This window comes from Haemaphysalis longicornis, unplaced genomic scaffold, assembly GCF_048455015.1.
Source record: "Haemaphysalis longicornis isolate Haplotype H1 unplaced genomic scaffold, Haemaphysalis longicornis Haplotype H1 scaffold_2, whole genome shotgun sequence".
Taxonomy (NCBI): domain Eukaryota; kingdom Metazoa; phylum Arthropoda; class Arachnida; order Ixodida; family Ixodidae; genus Haemaphysalis; species Haemaphysalis longicornis.
Genome location: NW_027526295.1, coordinates 200,694,417 through 200,712,564, shown reverse-complemented (window position 1 = coordinate 200,712,564; position 18,148 = coordinate 200,694,417). Strand labels below are relative to the sequence as shown.

General features: G+C 45.2%; 1 protein-coding gene across 4 annotated transcripts in view; it reads right to left on the bottom strand.

Annotated features, from left to right (window-relative positions):
• The window catches only part of Frl (formin-like protein), a 269,253-nt gene that overhangs the window by 29,434 nt on the left and 221,671 nt on the right, over positions 1–18,148 (bottom strand). For all 4 annotated transcript variants that reach the window (XM_077699090.1, XM_077699091.1, XM_077699093.1 and 1 more), the window contains exons 5-16: positions 17,825–17,908; positions 16,569–16,782; positions 13,996–14,072; positions 12,368–12,539; positions 11,231–11,491; positions 10,734–10,770; positions 10,547–10,599; positions 8,389–8,530; positions 6,482–6,712; positions 3,960–4,084; positions 3,310–3,408; positions 866–1,042 (exon numbers count right to left, since the gene is read on the bottom strand). In XM_077699090.1, coding sequence (XP_077555216.1) covers positions 866–1,042; positions 3,310–3,408; positions 3,960–4,084; positions 6,482–6,712; positions 8,389–8,530; positions 10,547–10,599; positions 10,734–10,770; positions 11,231–11,491; positions 12,368–12,539; positions 13,996–14,072; positions 16,569–16,782; positions 17,825–17,908 — 1,672 coding nt within the window. The remainder of the gene's footprint in view (positions 1–865; positions 1,043–3,309; positions 3,409–3,959; positions 4,085–6,481; positions 6,713–8,388; positions 8,531–10,546; positions 10,600–10,733; positions 10,771–11,230; positions 11,492–12,367; positions 12,540–13,995; positions 14,073–16,568; positions 16,783–17,824; positions 17,909–18,148) is intronic.

The window sequence follows — 18,148 nt, the reverse complement described above, 5'->3', positions numbered from 1 at the left end:
CGGCAGCACACTTTGGTACCCCTCCTCCTTTAAAGGAGCCATGAAGAGAAAATACGACTTCGTTTAATTTGAAAGAACTAGGATCCAGTGTCTCACTCGGCTCCATTACAGCCACAAAAGATGTTTTTTTAACGAAAAAAAGCAAGAAGTATTTAAAACTTTCAAATTTTGCACCACAGTGACGTGCTATGAGCAAGAATGATGTCATACGGGCCAACAATAAAACATAATTTTCAGTGCGTTAACTGCACGTTAGCATTCAAGTGATGCGGTCAAATGGAACTAGAGGCCCCATTACAGACGTCCAGTCATCTGTCGTCGCGACAGGTCAGTTAGGCGGCCACCAATCGCACAAACAAGGTTCCATGACGTCATAGAAAAGTTGCGGGAAATTGGCTAGGGGGTCACGACTGCTTCGCACGTTTTCTTTAATATCTCTGTTATTTGTGCGAAGATTGCGATGATATTTGTATCATTGTTATCGGGACTAAGCAGTCTTTCTAATAAACCCAACTTGTATTTTGTCTTCATGGCTCCTTTAAGGTGCACAATAACATGCCAGCCTGCACAAGAGCTGCTGGAATAAAGCTTAATCTCTCTCCCTGGCCATACCCATAACGAACATTTTACCTCACTGAAAAACCAACTACCTAAGAACAAGTGCAACACAAAACATACCTTGAAACTGCCTTTACTTGCAGGAATCTGCACCCACTGTCAGCGGCCACCTCAGTTTCCAGAGCTGTCCAGCTGTTTTCATTACCTCAAGTTGTTTTCACTACCCCTTACTCTAGAGTGACCGAAGAGGGTACCATCAAGGGCAAACAAAGGATGAAAAGGGGTGCCAGCACATATCGGACCTTACCTCTGCATCATTGGGCACCATGCGTAACAAGATGTCGACGCAGTCCTGCGAAATAGTCTTGAGGTCGAGGCTGTTGACGGCACGAACCACGACATCCGTGGCGAGCTCAATCTTGCGCCGGGAGATGGCCATGTTGCGCAACCGGTTGTGCTCCAACAGCGTCACCTTTTCAGGAACCTTGGGGGAAAATAAATGGAAGGATTTGATGAGAATGGTGTACAAAATGACTGATGACGCAAGTTTTTGAGCAACAGGAGTGCAAGCAACTTACTAGCCGGACCGTAAGGCCGATTCTAGCGAAAAATCACTACTTGCAATCAAAAACCATGTCTAAGGTTAGAGAAAGTGAAGTGGGAGTTAACCAGTGTGTATGGCGAGGTTGTTGAACGAGTAACTTCACGTTGCAACTTTGGCAATACCAATGTTTGAATGAAAAGAGGGAGCTCTACTTCGTTATCTGTTTTGACACGTCATAGAAAATATGCATAAATGACAAAAGAGAAAGTTTTATCTTCACATTGAGCTGTTTTGAATTCTTGAGTCGGTTGATTTAAGAAGAAACAATGCTCAACCACAGACTTTCGGACTTGGCAACAATTTCCTTTTGAAGAGTATTGCCAAGACAAGTGTGAACTTGAAGAAAAACTAACAACTTCCACATTACAACATTGTACCTCACGAGACTCCGACACCCATCATGCAACTTACAGCAATTACGGCAGAAGAAAGTGGCACCTCCTCAAGTTGTTACCGAGCTGACAAAAGTTTTGACAAAGTTGCAACTGCACAGGGTTGGCTTAGTCAAGAATGTACTGAGAAGCATGAAATGTATAACAACTCTGAGTAAAATAATATTGGTAGGCTCCATATAAGACGTTTCTCTTTCGGAATCTTGAAAACTCGGCTGATCTTGACAGATCCAAGGAAAAGAAGTTCTCAAGAGTTCAGCGGACAGGTGGGCAGTGTCTTGCAAGTGACTAATTATTCCGCACTTTAGACTCAGCAATCCAACACAATAGAGTTTTAAATACATGTGAAGTACTGTATTTACTCGCATAATGATCGCACTTGCGTAATGATCGCACCCCTGAAGTTCGTCGTCAAAATAAGACTTTTTTTATTTCCCGCGCAATGATCGCACCCTGAACTTGCCGCAGCCATATGTGGTATGTGTGCCAAGTCTAGCTGACAATGGTCGTGCTTACCTATGTATCCACCTCTTTCAAAGGGGACATGGCTACGTCATTGCCGCAGACTTGTTGATATTATTGATATCGGCAAGTATGGGTTCATTATTGGTGCGGACCAAACTCTCACTAAATGCACATTAAGTACTCACAAGACAAAAAGAAAAACGTGCTCAGATTGCTGTGTCGGCAGCCGTGTCTGTTTTGATATCCCGCACTGTGACAGCAGCAGCCACTTATTGGTCGACCTGTTCTCACCTCGCAACAAGCTCGTTCCGGCGCGTTCCGTAATTCATGAAAACACTGCTTTTTGCGTCACTTTGCAATGCGGCTGGTTGAGGTCCGTGGAGTTTTTATTATATTTTTATTTATTATGGTTATTATTTTCATGAGACCTATCGTGAAAATTCTGACCTGCAACTTACTTGCGTTTTCTGCGATGAAACTGTTTTTGTGAAAAATTTACCTCGCATAATGAACGCACCCATAAATTGACTTCATATTTTTGGAAAAAAAAGTGCGATCATTACGCGAGTAAATACGGTAAATGCAAAATATTTAAAAAGAAAGTGTAAATCTGAGGTTTTTCATGCAAGCGTACACCATAGAAAAAACAATGCCATGTGTCCTAGACCAGAAGCAAGGGCCTGCAAAATAGTTCTTACGAGCTTTCTTTAGCATCTACCACGGCCTTATTCAACATTTTTAGAGCGCAGCGCATCAGCATCCGCTACATTGGTTTCGCGGCTCAACCGAACATGACATCTGCACACTAAAACGGAGCAGGAAAGTGTGGCAAAAGTGTGAGGGGGAGGGTGGCACGGCCAAGCATAAGGCTAGCACCCGCTGCGAGCTGCACGTGGTCCTTCGGCGTCCTCCCTGCTGCGTGGCTCATCCTAAACACGTGACATTTGCACAGGAGGTTGAAACACGATTTCTACACAATATGCTCGGCAGCGGCACTCTGCTCCGGGTAGCATGTGCCACCGTGCATTCGCTGATCCCATGATCACTTTCTGAAATGCAGAAGGTGCTCACTGTGACCGAGAAGACTGCAGTTCGCGCTGCGCCCAAATTTCACGTTAGGGAGTATAGTAATGGGCAATTTTTTTCCCCTTCTTTTGCTCCCAGTGAAATCCAGCCTTTGGGGCCGAAAATTACCACTGAAACCTTCAGTTCAGCCGAGCAAGATTTAAATACCATGAAGAAGAAGAAGAAAAAAAAAAGAAGAAGAAGAAGATGGGCAGGGAGAAGCACCTTGAATCGCTTGCTGTTGTTGATGTCGTCAGTCCGGTCGGGGAAAGCGCCTTGCACACCCAGCTTGAACTGCTCCTCAAACCGCGAGAAGTCAATAACCTGGGTAAAAAAGAAAAGGTAAGATTTTTACAAAAACCCATTCCCTGCCGGAAACTGTGCAAAGTAAAAAAGATAGAATGCATTTTATACGCCTGGCAACTTTGTTCGCCAAATGCTCTGCACGGAATTCAGAAAGAGCTTGTGAACAGGATCTATGAGTTTCCATGCCACAATAGCTACACTGCGAGCGTATACAACCATACTAAGCTACAACGCTCGCAATAACCCGCCACCAATTGTGCTATCTATATGATGCATTTGCTGCCACCATTAAACCTTTGAAAAACTCTAGCGTTGAGGGATTCAGCGGTGGAGGGCCAAAGCTAATAAACGAACGTGAAAGGTTCTCATCACAAGGGGTAAATTTCTATTAATTTCGCTATTAACTAACAACAACAAGCCCCTTTTGCTCACGGTAAAAAACATATGTTACTGAGTTCAAACCACCTTCGAATCTATAAAGGCACATAATGTCAAATGTAATGCAGCAGCTTTTTGTTCATTCTCCTTTGCCAAGTCTCAGGATATCCAACCGAGTGCAGTACACGTACACTGTACAGTTTGTCTTCATCCAGTTCGCTGAATACCGTTCCTCTGACTTGGTTTGGCTTCAGGGCAATCCAGTTGAGTGTGGGGAGCTTGTACTTGGTCTGGAACTTGCGCTTGATGGTCATGGCTGCATCGCAAAGCAGGGTTGTCGGCCGTTCGATCATTCAAAATTAAGCAGCAGCACAGAGGAGCTGTTCTCAGAGTGCACTATACACAGGCACAACAATCCCGTGATATGCCCCACCAGCGTTTTTTTGGTTACTCAAAGTGACCACGCAGGAGATCAACACTGCCATCGGGATTTCTTATTCCTTTCAAGGCCACACCAAGTTTTACGCAAGGGTTCACACACACAGACTTCTGGACCAATTACTTAAAACAAAATGGGGCAGAGCAAATTCGTTCTGAGGAAATTAATGCAAGTGACATCTACAGGCTTGTTAAAACATGCAAGAGACTTGGCCTGTTACGCGGAGGCCACGAGTGAGTTTGGAAAATTTGATTAGTTTCATGGCTTGATTCCTTTATACCCTGTAAGAGAGCAAACACACCTTGCTGTAATGATAAGATTGGAATCTTTGTGGCCCTGATGGTCACTGGTTGCATTCATAGGAATAATGAGTCAAAACTGTATCCTTTCATTAAGGGAGGACACTGGTCTTAAAACAACTTCATTTATTTTCAAGTAAACTCTGTGCAACTTGTCAGTCTTGCTGCTTTTTTCCCACTGATTTCAAATATGCCAGTATTTTTTGAGTTGGTCTATTATTTCCTAAGATAATTAGAGATAATTAGCCATTTTTGCTCACACAATTAACAAAACAGTGTTGGTCACAAAACTGTAATCTTTATATTTTCCAATACTATGAACCCTGGTGAATGCAATAATGGAAGCAGTTTTTTGATGCATCGCTTGGAACTAATTTTACGGCTCATTAAACTTCGGTGGCACCAGTGGCAAGGAACCATTTTCAGTGCCCATTTCAAACACCGAAGTTTAATGAGCCATAAAATTAGTTCCTTTTACTTTTGTAATACATGTTACTTTTGTAATACATGTCTTATATATAAGCAATCAGGATTGCATAACACTGTTACAAACTACAGACAAACAAACGTCATTTCTTTGCAATGAACTCTTACCTGAGGTATTAAAGTAATTTCACCCCCATGACAGCTTCGGTATACTAAGTGCGAATACTTAGGACAATTGTTCTGCAGATTTATTCATGTTGCTATTTTTTTCTGCAGCTCAGTGTAATGCACAAGTAATGCAAGAGTAAAAAACAACAGCGTCACACAAAATACCTTAACTGCAGCCACACTAATGTTCGTGTCCCAGTACTAAGACCATTAATTAATTCCCTGAAGCATTTTTTACGCACAACGTATGTTACATAACATACATTGTGCATAAAAAACATTGTGCATTGTACATTTGTCCCTGCACCTAGGCAATTTTTATAACTGCAACACAGTTGCCAGTGAAGGTAAGTATTCACAGCACCGCAGGTTGACACGTTGTAAAACCTTTAGGCAAAAAAGAGTGACTGAAAAAGATTAGCACTGAGCCTGTAATGCCATCAGGAATGAAGAGTGGAGCCCACTTGAACTTGTGGGGGCCCGTGTTCCCCTATGCCTCGCCTGCACATGTTTTCGCGAGCTGGGAGCCGCCATTTTGGGCAGCCGGCACGTCACGTCAGTCATGAACTCTTCGTGACCCCGTGCGCGCTCCGAACCGGCTCGCCGCGAACGTGTGTGCGAGGGCGCGGGGGAAGGAGGACCAGTTTGCCACCTTCCTTCGCGCCACCCTCTCCCCGACCTGGGGAAGATCTCCTCTCCCCCCGAGCCTACCTGCGGGATGCGCGAATGTTCCGCGGGGACTCTGCCGAGAGATTCTGCCCTGATCGGTCGCCTCGGGATGCCTCCCCTGCTCCCGCGGCCGTGATGACGGATATCGAGGTCTGAGCCCAGCGGCTTGAGCGAGCGACAGGAGCCACTGTCTCCCCGCGAGCGATAGTCGTGTTGTCTGGTGTATGCACTGTATCTGCCAGGCAATAAAGCCTCATTTTGGATTGCCGGAGCCTGTCTACCGCATGTGAGTACTCGAACCCGTGCGTGAGTCTTCCGATTCCGCAGGGCTAGTGTACGGCGCGTAGCGTTCTCTAGCAAAGCTAGCCGGGGTCCTCTGCTATCCCGTACGTTAGCCCACAAACTCATGAAGAGTACATCTTAGTTGCTGCTTTGAAGCAAAGCACATCCTAAAGCAGGAAACAGGGGGCTAGAAATGACTGCCAAAAAATTCAATGACTTCCTTCTTTCCATGGGACTGGTTCATACACCCCCAAACACATGCACAAACCTGAATCAGCGCCCCAAATAACAGGAGGAATGAATGTCCAGAATAATTTCTGTCCACAGACGTCATAAGCCTTGGTGTCCTATACAGCAGGCCAAAAACCCAACCGGCAGCCTCACAGCTAACATTTGAAACACACTAGACGACAGCTTGTCCCCTCCTCACCGTCGGGCGGTGCCTGCATGCTTCCCGGTGGGGGCGGGGGTGCCAGGATGCCCCCTCCCCGGAGCGAGGGAACCATGGGCGGCGGCACGGGGATGGCGTTGCTTCCCGGCAGGGGCGGGGGCGGGGGTGGTGGGGGAGGAACGAAGGTCGACATGGGCGGAGGAGGAGGGGGAGGTGGGGGAGGAAGGCCGACGCCCCCATCGGTAGCTTGCAGCGAGCTGGCTGTGGAACCTGCGTGGAACAGACGAGGCCAAAGCTGTCATCTAACAGCACAGAGAACGGCTGCGTCTAAAATGTCTTTGGAGGGAAAAGAAACGATGAAGATTGAATGGTGACACGGCGGACCCAAATGTTCAGCAGTAGCGAGACAAACAGCTTGTTCTAGGGCTTATTGCCAAGCACGTAGACTGGATTAGTGCACCCTAGGTTTGACGATTACAAGAGAACAAGCGTTGTTTGAAAAACTGAAGAAATTGGTGCTAACATAAAAATAACCAAGCAGAAAAAGTGGCCTTGTTCAAGTGCACACAGACTACAATAACATCACCATGAGACACGGGCAGTGATTGCCATGGGGAAAAGTACTAGTATCTGGGCATTTGGACGTTATTTTGTATGACACAACAAAATAAATGGGTATATAGAACAATACACGAAAAAGAACAATACATGCGTAAAATAAATTTGAATGGCACAGATAATCAAAAACTGCAACAAATAGCAAGCAAAAGGAAAACACTCATGCAATGCACACCAGCCTTCTCCCAAGACACTTTTCTTGGGACATAAAATTTGGCTAGAAGCAACTTTGCTGTGGTACAAGAGGAAATTGAGGCATAATCTGGTTACAGTAACAGCAAGCAAAACCTTGCGCCTTAATGCATTGCACACTAGGCTGTAAGACGTGCTGCAGTGGAATTTAGACAGAGGGTCGGAATCTACCAAGAAGTTTCCAAGTACATTCAGCAAGAAATTAAATGCTAACTGCGAGCTATGAACTTAAATGAAAGAATTCCAAGCTTTTGGTTCATTGAAGCAAAATGGTGATTTGAGTATGGTCCACGTACTTCCGAATATTTCAGAACCAGGCCACTAAATTTCTCTGAGTTTCATTTTTTTTTCTGACTGTACATGAAATGTACCAGGATGGTTGTTGCTAACCTGACGACACCAGGCTTTCCAGAAAATATTTTCTGTACTGAATACAGACTGCACTGGAGCTTCTGCCAGCTACCAAGCTGGCCGAAGCTTCTCTGTGGCTATTGTGCTTAATCAGAGACTGTGTTACGAAAACCCAGTGTTGCTACAGCGTTTATGTTGAAGAAATCTGCTTGGAAGATACCTAACCCTTATGTCGGCTCTCACCACCTCCTGAATAACACGTATTAACCATGGTATCACTATTCTTAAACCACTTTCTCAGAATTTCCCAGAGTTCCACATTTCCAAAATTTGTTCTCATAAATACCACCTCTCTAAGCCTCTCAAACCACCTCTCTAAAAATGCTTTTAAACCCTTTGGTAACACTGCAACTCTCATTCCCTTCACGTAGTATTCAAGGTGCTCTTATTATCACCGGCATACACACTTTTTAGCTGGCACAGTTTATACTTCAATCTTTGTGTTTTCATTTAAAAATTAGCAAAAAAAGAAAAGGCAACCAAAAGATAATATTCTGTTCCAAAGCCGCTCCCTACCCTCTGCACTGAGTCACAAATGATGGCTCACAACACGTTTTACAAGGAAGCATCTAAAGAAGGTCTAAGGAAATATGTACAGGAATGTAGAAAGAATGCCTGGAACCTTCTTCACATCCTATGGTCCCTGGTGCTTACACAGCGCAAGAAATCAACAGGGCAGTCTTGGTTTTGGCTTGATGCCAGTGACGTGAGAGAAACGTGCTTGCCTTTGGGCAATGTCCCCGTCAAGCTTTCCAGCTCCTGGATCTTCCCCTCGAGGAAGCTCTCTCGCTGCCGCTTCTCCTCCTCCTTTTGGGAGACTGCCTTCCGCAACGTGTTCAGCTCCTCACTCGCCTGTTGGTGCGACTCCTGCGGGCAACCGGTGAATGATGCACTGAGCAAACAGTTGGGCACCGGAAGATCGCAAAGCAGGACACCTGATGGCTACCAGGAGGACACAGACCAGTTGTCTGTTGTCAGTAAATGCAACACATGTGGCTGGTTCTAAACAAAAATTAGCTAAAGGCTTGCTCCCCCAGTTATTAAGGTCGTTGCTGTGTACTTGCTTTCTTCCAAGTTTATACACATCATTTTTTTGTGTGTGCTTCCGCCGTTTCACATCTCCTGTAGTCCTCTTATTTGTGTAATTTGTTACTCGAATTTATGTTTGGCAAACAATTTTGAACTGCTGCTAAATTTATGCTTCAAATCAGCAAAAAATTCTGATGTTATTTGCGTATATCCTCGAATGTTTAGCACCTGCAGTAAGCCATTGCAGATAATTACAGTGTAGACCGCTTATAACGTATGTCACGGGAGTCGCAAAAATCCGCACTATAAGCGGTACCGCACTATAATCAAAACACGCGCGAATTCAACCACATCGCCACCTATCTCTCAAGTCAACCTATATTTATCATCACTCAAACGCACAGCACTTAAAAAGGAAGGCACGGTCTATATTTCGTATTATTTTTAACGTCAGCCGCTGCTGCAGGGCGAAAGCGCAGTCTCACAAACGGCGAGCGCGGCTTTAACTTCCGTTGTGTTTGTTTTAGAGACCATGGCTTCGTTTTTAGCGTCTATGAACAGATGCCGCAAGACGTGATAAGAACGCCAGCAGGATTTTTTTTTGCCCAACTTGTGTTCCCGATGCTGAAGGCAGCTGCTTATCAGCGCAACGTGCTGGTGGTGGAAATCTTCGGCTTCGCGCGGCCCGAATGTTCGGAAAGGGAAAGAGCAGTGGCTTATCTGCACAACGCTCTAAAGCGTGAACCGCGTGGTAGATTTGGTATCGCGAAAACGTGCAGTGCACGCCAGCGCGGATACAACTGGCCTGGTGTGGGCGGCGCGGTAAGAGGCGGCAACATGGCGTTGGCACTGGCCGTGAAGCGGTGCAGGCAGTTCCAGTAAGTTCCAGCGACCGCTTCTAACCGCTCACTGAAATGCCGCACGGGGCGCAAGCGATGATGCTCATGCAAGAAAAGAGCTAATAATGTGGGTGAAAAGTGGAATATAAACTGCCATCCACGCTGCTTGTGAAAGCGCCCATCAAAAAATAACGCGGTGGTAAGCCTAAACATCTCTGGCGCGGCTAGCCGGCTCGGAGCGCTTCGAATCTCCCGCCATTAGGTACGCGTCTCCCCATTGGTGCAAGTCGTCAGGCTCCTCCCACTGCCACGCGAAGAAGCCACCGCGAGCGCGGAATCGTCGATACGAGCACGAAAAAAAAAAAAAAAAAACTGACACGCAACGCCGGTGTGCACGATTCGTGCGCGAAAACGGGCCATGCTGTTGACGATTAATAAAATCAACTTGCCGCGTGCGGATGGGGAGTCTGTCGCTATCTTCCGAGGTGCATCAAGCAAGGTCAGTTGTGGTTATCAGGTACGCGCTAACTAAAGGGTGCCTATTTTTTTTTTTTCTTTGGGTGTCTACGTTAGAGGAGGGCAAGGGGTGCACGCTGCGTCAGATGGCCGATTTCATCCTTTCTTTTTTCTTTTGCTACCCTAAAACGATGCCTCAGCTGCGCCGGTCGATCAGCAGACCTGCCGAAAAACCGCACTATAAACGGTATTGCGCTTCGGCCACCCGCATCTTAAGCGATATGCTTATGCATTGAGTTCTATGGGAGGCAAACCGGTGGTCGCAAAAACCCGCGTTATATCCGGTCCCGCACTATAAGCGGGTACGTTATAAATGGTCTACACTGTAGTATTATTTCTTTGAGGAAAAAATTTTTATTCAGCGTCTTTTTTGTGCTAGGTGTTGCATGCAGCTTCCCCTGCAAAGGCCCGAGCGTGTCCTGGTGAGGTGCAGAAATCAGATGGGGACAAGCAAACAAACAAACTGGTGAATACAAACAATTAGATGACTAGGGCTTACCATTAATTCCCTATTTTCTTTGTCCAGGAGCTGTATTTGGGTTTCAAGTTCAACTGTCAAGATAGAAAGTGCACCACACATTAGGGCAGGCATTTAGGAAGTACTTGAAACAAGGTATTTAAATGCAACGTAGCGATTAAAATGAAAGAAGAAGAAAAGACTCATGTTGAAAAGAGAGGACACTTACCAAGTTTTGCCATCATCTCGTTTTCAAGTTCGTTTGCCTGATCACAAAGAGAGAGAAAAAGAAGAAGAATGAAACACAAGTCAATATCTCATAGCTTATTAATGAACAAATTATTACACTGCATGATGTAAAAGTTTTTTAATGTAATACAGACTGCCTGCTTAACTTGTCTATCCTTTCTGGATAATTTGAAATCTAGCTTAGCCTCGATATTCTAGGTAATGCTGTGCTACTATACAAAAAAATAAAAAGAAAGGACATTTGCCTCCCATAGGGTGCAAAAGGGATCTATATTTGAATACTCAGAGCAGTTCTAAAAATCATAGCTTCAATGCTTAAAACCATTATAAAACTGAACTGAAAATTACAGTCCAAGAACTGACCCAACAAAAACTGCGATATGCCATCTAACCATCTCTGCACTGATTTGAAATGAGCACTCTCAATCTGGTTCATTTTCTCAGGTAAAGCGAGTGTCCTCAATTTGATCTGCCCACCCGTGAGATCTGTGCCTCGAGCTCGGCAACGCGGTCGATGGCGGCGCTCTTGGTCTCGGAGTCCTCCATGAGGGCGTGCACGTCGAAGACGTTGTCCAGGTAGGCCGAGATCTGCACCTTGAGCTCCTCACTCTCGGTAGAGCGCAGCCGCTCCAGGTACTCGTCCAACCCTAGGAAGGTGAACTCGTACTGCAGGTGCACCCGGAAGTTCATGTCGTCCACCGAGTGCACCACGATGTTGATGAACTGCATGCAGGCCACCTGCACGGGAGGAACAAGGGGGAAGAGGAAGAACCACGGTCACCTTCCTCTTGCCAGCCGAGTTGCTCTCGCCTGCTTCTCAGTATTCCGCTCGGGTTCCTTTGGAAACCTCTCAGTTCTCTTTCTCGCTCTCTCTACCGGCGCAGTCAACAGAGAAAAACCGATGCACTGCAATCACTGTGGGGTTGGGGTTGGGCTACACAGGGTTGAAACTGTTGCCATTATGCTGTGGAATTTCCGAAAGCTGAGTTTCCTGCTTTGTCAAAGCACAGTTAGTGTTTGGATAAATATTAGCTTTTGCTTCTGCATGCATAGTCATTAAAAAAAAGCTAAGGGCTATTCCTCATAGAATTTCTGGTAAAAGATTAATAGGTGGTTGCACCTTTGGACGTGTCTCATTCCTTTCTACTGCCTATAGAAATACTTTACACAAAAAGAAATCGTGGATTAAAAAAAAGAGCAGTACACACCTTGCAACATAAAGACATTCCTTATCAGCACTGCATCCTTTTCGTCACGCATAAAATGGGCTACCTCTTTTTTCCATGTAAATGAAGTGCTGGTTATGATGTGTAAGCAACTTTTAGCGCAATCACCAAGTGCTATGTTGGAAAACCGTTTGCAGTAAGCTTGTCATGGTGATTCAAAATGCAAATAAACTTGAAAAAAAAAGGCTGAACCGAATTGGCTCAGCCTCTTGCCAAATGTTATTACACGTCACACAGCTTGTGTTCGTACTCCAACGTCAACTGAACAACTTGTATTCGATCTGCAAACAGCTGACATCCTTTCCCGGCTTATTCGCAACCGTGAAAACCGTGAGTGTAGAGAGAGAGAGAGAAGTTTGCACTAAAGCCAAGCAGTGCAGCCGCCCACCATGAAGTCAATGTTGAAGGTCTCGTAGTCCCTGAAGTCGTCCATGAGAGTCTTGAACCGCCGAGGCTCGCAGCAGACCGTCTTGAAGTTGTCGAAAGCGCTGAGGATGATCTGATGGCCACCTTTCACGAGGCAGATGGCCGCCAGCAGTTCCAGCACCAGGGCTTTTGTTCTGAACACATGTGCAGGGGAAGAGGAGGAGGAAGAGGAGGAGGATTACAACAGCAAGAGAAGCGCCCAACCTACAATAGCCCTTCACCCCCACCTCTGCTGTAGGTCAAGCTGCTACGTATTTAAGGTTGCAACTACGACAGGTCAACTAGACAATACACGCCACTTTCCTTTATGCTATTAGGACATGTCACAACATTCAAAAACATATAAACGCGTTTTGGCTACCTTAACATTTGCTTCAAATTTTTAGAATACTTTTTCTAAAATTGTGCTTTTTTTACATCCCAAGTGACAATAACTTTTTTTTCCAATCAATACTTATGCATACAGTTTTGTGCTGTTTCTTTTCTTTATAGATAAAGCCGTGGAATTAGGCAGAATAACTGAAAACAAGCAGCAACTTTTTATGGTGTCAGCAACAATAGACTGAAAGATATTTAGTCAGTTTAAGCTTCGAGATATGCCAAATATGGTGAAAGTGCACATCTTGTTGTCCTCAGTACATACCTGCCAAGTCACTTTTGTAGCGCTCCTAACATATCGTGCTCATGACTTTTCGTGCAACGCCCATATTTTGGCAAATTTCGATACACGTAAAAATTTTTTCTGCAGTTTCAATAATGAAATCACCTTATCTAGGTTCTAATCAGCCAAGCTTTACAAGTCACAAATAGAACTGTAACTTTCAGACTAAAACTGTAAGCTTGTTTTATCAGAAGTGATGACAAATGGTAAGGGCAATAAAGGAAAAGAGAGAGCAAAGAGAATTTCACCACAGCCTCGATCTGTGAAATGAGAGCCCTGCTGTCATCAGAAGGGACCATTCCACAATTAGGCAGCTGTCGCCTCCGTGATGCCCCAAAATTCCCAGTCTGAGTACAAAGATTTTACTGTTAATTTTGTTTCAGCCTCAATTAGTGCTGTATTAGCTGTGCGCAAGGTGAAAGCAGGGCCCATTTTCCCTCACTGGCTCTGAACACCTCCATGGATTCACGCTTTTAAAAAGTGCCACTTGAGGCAGCAATGCAAAGCTATCCTAATGAAAGCAGTTTTAGTGTGGCTGGGCAGGAAAAGAGCAATCTCAGTTGGAGCCACTAAATGCATGTATCAGCCAGGTTGCCACTAAAATACTTGCTTGGAGCAGCTTAGGGACTGAGAGCTGCAAAGTTATGTCAAGAGAATGGGAATTAGCCAGCTTAGAAGAGAATGGGAATTGGAAAGCTGGATGCACAGAAGGGCCTTGCGATAACTGTTAGGGTGGTAAAGTGGGAATTCTGATGACTCTACAAGTGAAACATAATTGTGACAATATTAAAAGTTGCTTGACATAAGCTTTGAGCAGCAAGCCTAGTGTCTTTGCAGAATAGATGGCTGCAGTACTTACTGAGCCCACACACACAAAAAAATAATAATAAGCTGCTTTAAATGCATAAAGAGTGCAATGGGGAACTCACCGTAAGCTCTTGTGGTTTAAACTCAGGGCTATAGAATTTATCGCTTGTGTATGTTCAATCACCATGTTGAAACCAAACTGGAAGGAAAGACAACAGTAAAACAATATAAGGCTCACGGGAAAAAAAAAGCATTTGCTTCCAAATTGGTTAACTAAAACTCAAATAACAAACCACTCACACACCTAAAGTTTGTCGCTGAGCGGAAGCAGGGGAATAAAAGGCTAACAACACAGCCAAAATAAAAGTTAAGATTTGCGAAGTACTAAGAGCTGCAACAAAGAGCCGAGCTCCTTTCAGCACATCTTAAGCAATTTTCTAAGAACAAATAGAAGAAGAAGATCAAAAGTAATTTTAATAATTGGAATTTTATCCTCCGAAGTTAATAACCAATGTGCTGGAGGATGCAACTATATGTATCGGTGCCTTTAGGTAAGCTTATACCTCTGGGTACGAGTTGTTTGATGAGCAACAAAAAACACTGTGAACACCTATATAAATGTGCTTCACCTCTGTACTTTGCCTCTGCCCCTCACTTCTATCATAAACATGGCCACACGAAAAGTGAGAAATCTCGTGATTAGCTGATAGACAGTGAATACTGAATATTAGCCACTGAGCCAATATGGTAAGCTCAGCAAAACTAGTGATCATTTGCAAGCACAAAATAGCAGCAAGCAATCAAAGAGTTAAGCTGAACGTGCCGCCAAAGCTGCAGCAGATGAAGGCTGCTGAAGAGACTGGGTTCTTTTTAGGCAAGAAGATCGAGGAAAATAAAAGAAAAAAGAAAGGAACAGGCACTCAGCATGCAGGCTTGTTGTCCAGTAGAGGCACATCTCTTGTGTAAGCTTATTTGCTCCATTGCAGTAATAAACTACATCTGCACTTGTTTTTCAGAAAGATGAAGCTGCAGTCTCCCCTTTCTTCTTGATGAAGAATAAAATAATTTGATTGACTGAGTGATTTATTGATTGATTTTCCATCATTACCGTCGAGTAAAGCTCGAAGTAGTACCAGCTCAACTATTTGTTTGGTTACAATCTAGATGCACAACGCACATTTGTTGCATTGGATCACGTTCAGAGTAAAAAAAATTTGTGGCCAGCAGTGGACATTGCCTCCTCCGGGCCAGGCTCGCTCAAAAGAGACCGTCATGTCACTGTGGACTTTCAAGCAAGTACCATTGAGATACACAAGAGGATGTAGACACCCTTACCTCCTTTACCGCCTTTCTTACCCCTGACTACACCTTGAGTCGCCCCTTATAAATAAAGAACTATTATAATAATAATTATTCAGTCGTGTTTCATCCTGCCACCACAACACGTGAAAGCTGCAGGTGAACTTAACCTCTTTCTGAGTTAAATTCATTTTTTTTTCTAATTACAAACTCGGGATTTTCTGTAATGCGGAAACATCTCGGCAAAAAGCCACGTCACAGATGAGGGCTACCGGTTATTTTAGACAGCCTGAGGTGCACAGAAGTAAAGCACACGTAGCAAATTCCTTCCTGCTCACCTGTGCCCTTTGTCAATACTTTCGAAAAGTTGCAAAGGTTCAGACTGCTCTTCTATGATCTATGCTCAGGGAACCTCACAAGCAGAAGAAAGGAGGAAAGAAGGAATATGCCTCCCACCATAGTCCTCAGTGTTTTATGGCAGAGGCTGAGGGGGAGGGGGGACTAGGGCATTTTAACTTCCCCTTCAACGAATAAGTAACCATCAACAACCTGAATCTTTGGGAATAAAAAAATCCCAGGCCATCTCCCCTAACATGAAATCTAGGGAGGGGCGAAGCATGCAGTGTATAAGTGTATTCTTGGCACCTTGGCGTTTTTGCCCACGGACATGAAACCGTTGGGGGGTAGATATATACAGCTTTGCTGTAAAAGTCTCATGCCTTTGAAGCACAAAGCGTTCTAGCGCGAGGCATTGGAAAACGAGTGTCCCAGTGTTTTAGTACCACGGCTACATGAAACGACGATGACAGGAGAAGCCGACAGCCTGATCCCCTAAGGGGCTTCACCCCTAATAGGGTGCACTGGATGCACATTCATTCTAGAACGCAGCTTGGGATGAGCTAATGTGTGCTGGACACGAGAGCTCCGCCAAAGCTGGCTTCACTGCAATACAAGTGACAATGTGAGAAAGCCCAACTAAACCATCGAGGAAAAAAAAAAGCACGGGGACAAACATTTTTTTTGCGTGAGTAAGAGATGACTCGCCTGAAAAATTGTTGGAAACAGTTTTCATAGAGGCTCCTCTCATTAAAAAACGAAGTTCAGACCAGAAACAAGAAAGAAATTAATGAGGACAGGGATCAGTAATGGCACCCTGAATCAGTAAAAGCACCCTGAATTGCCTTAATAGGCCTTTGATGCCCTGCCGGTGCCTTCATACTGACCTTGAATACACCCAAGCACCTATGATCAAAAGGCCAGTAAAGTAACCAGTAGGTTCCTTAAGTACCCTTCCATTTTCTAAGCTGCCCTCGTAGTAGCGCGACATGCAGTGATACAACGTCCACCGAAAGCAGCGGCAGGGTAGCCGAGCTTCAGCGAGCAGCAGCACGTGTACCTTGTTGTTCATGATGGCCCTCAAGCACATGATGCAGACGTGGATGTCATCCTCTGCCTCGCCCATGTGCAGCTTGGCGGCGTGACGCGAGGCCCGTTTCAACCGCGGCGTGTCCGCCTCCAGGATGGACTTGCGGCAGTTGACGGGGCTTGCGTAGCCGTTCTCAGAGCCTGTTCCAGACGCCGCGGCTGCGGCTGCCGACTCACGGTCATACCTGCGAGCACGACGCACGAAATTAATTGGCGCTGTTGGAACGCAATGCAGCCACCACGGTTCATGGGTCACATACACCCACCGGATCTTGCTGAGATCCTTCCTTAGAGCTCAGTCCTGTGCAATTTAGCAGTAACACATACCATTAGAGGACAAAATACTTAAAATGCAATGAGAGGCCGCTCCTAGCTGCAGTTCTGAGCGGGACAGTCAATATGTGGCATGCAACTAGCAACAGTGGCAGCAGCACTGTAACACAGGTACAATCACACTGAGCTATACAGCAAAACAGTTTACTATATTGTCTCGTGCTCCATCACAGCAACCACCTTAATTGCAACAGGGAGCACCAACAATCACCGCAACAGCTACTGTCAGCCAGCTGTTGGGCTTCAGGAACATGCCACGCCGGGGGTGATGACGACAGCGAAGGAACAGCTCAAGGCAAATGGGGCTGTCTGGAGAAGCCTGGCGATCGGAACGTTGTCAACGATATTGACAGCATCATTTGATTCAGGACTTTTTCCTCTTTAGGCACAAGTTTGCTTCATTAGGACCTTGCCTGCTAGTTCCATTTTCTTAACCTGTCGTCTGACCATTCGCAATGTTAATTCTGGCCTCGGGTTTCTTTTGCGCTATCCCTATCCTTGAAAACAAACTCACAGTATCAAAATCCCACAGCCTGCGGGGAGCTATGACAAAGATGCGGCATAAATAACTAACATAACCAGTACCACAGACACCACGATGGTGATCCCATTCAATCAGGTGAAGCTACGACTGAATCTGTCAGGCTTTAACGTGGTTCTGGTGGAACAAAAAAGAAAACATTTGTATACATGTCAATGTATCCACCAGCACTAGTCACAGGAGGAACAGTCGCGCTTGACTCTTGAGCGAATGAAGTCTTTTTACAAGCTCCACTGCACGTGCCTTCAGCAGCTGCGGCAGCCCCCCCGATCTCGCCATTTGCAGGAATAAAAAACCTTACAACGCCATACACAGCTATGTGAACGGGCTCTGCAACACCTCTGGAAACTCACCTCAAAAACCCCAGTTGGAAGGTGAGGTAGTCTATGAGCACTTCAAGTCCTTTGTTTTCTTCATCGAGAAATTCTCTTACCCACCTGCGGGAAAAAAGAAAACGAAGGAGTGATTATGCCCCTGAAGTCGTGGGTATAGCCAGATTACAATCCTCTGCTAATTCTATAATGACCCAAGGTTCCACGTCCCACCCCCACCACCCTCCTCCGTCCCATATCTTTCCCTTAGTGGACCCCTCATCTTACACACACACTTGCAGGTGCCAATGCCCATGAGTGTGGACCAATATATAGCCATGTTAGCTAACACAAAACGGTTCGCCT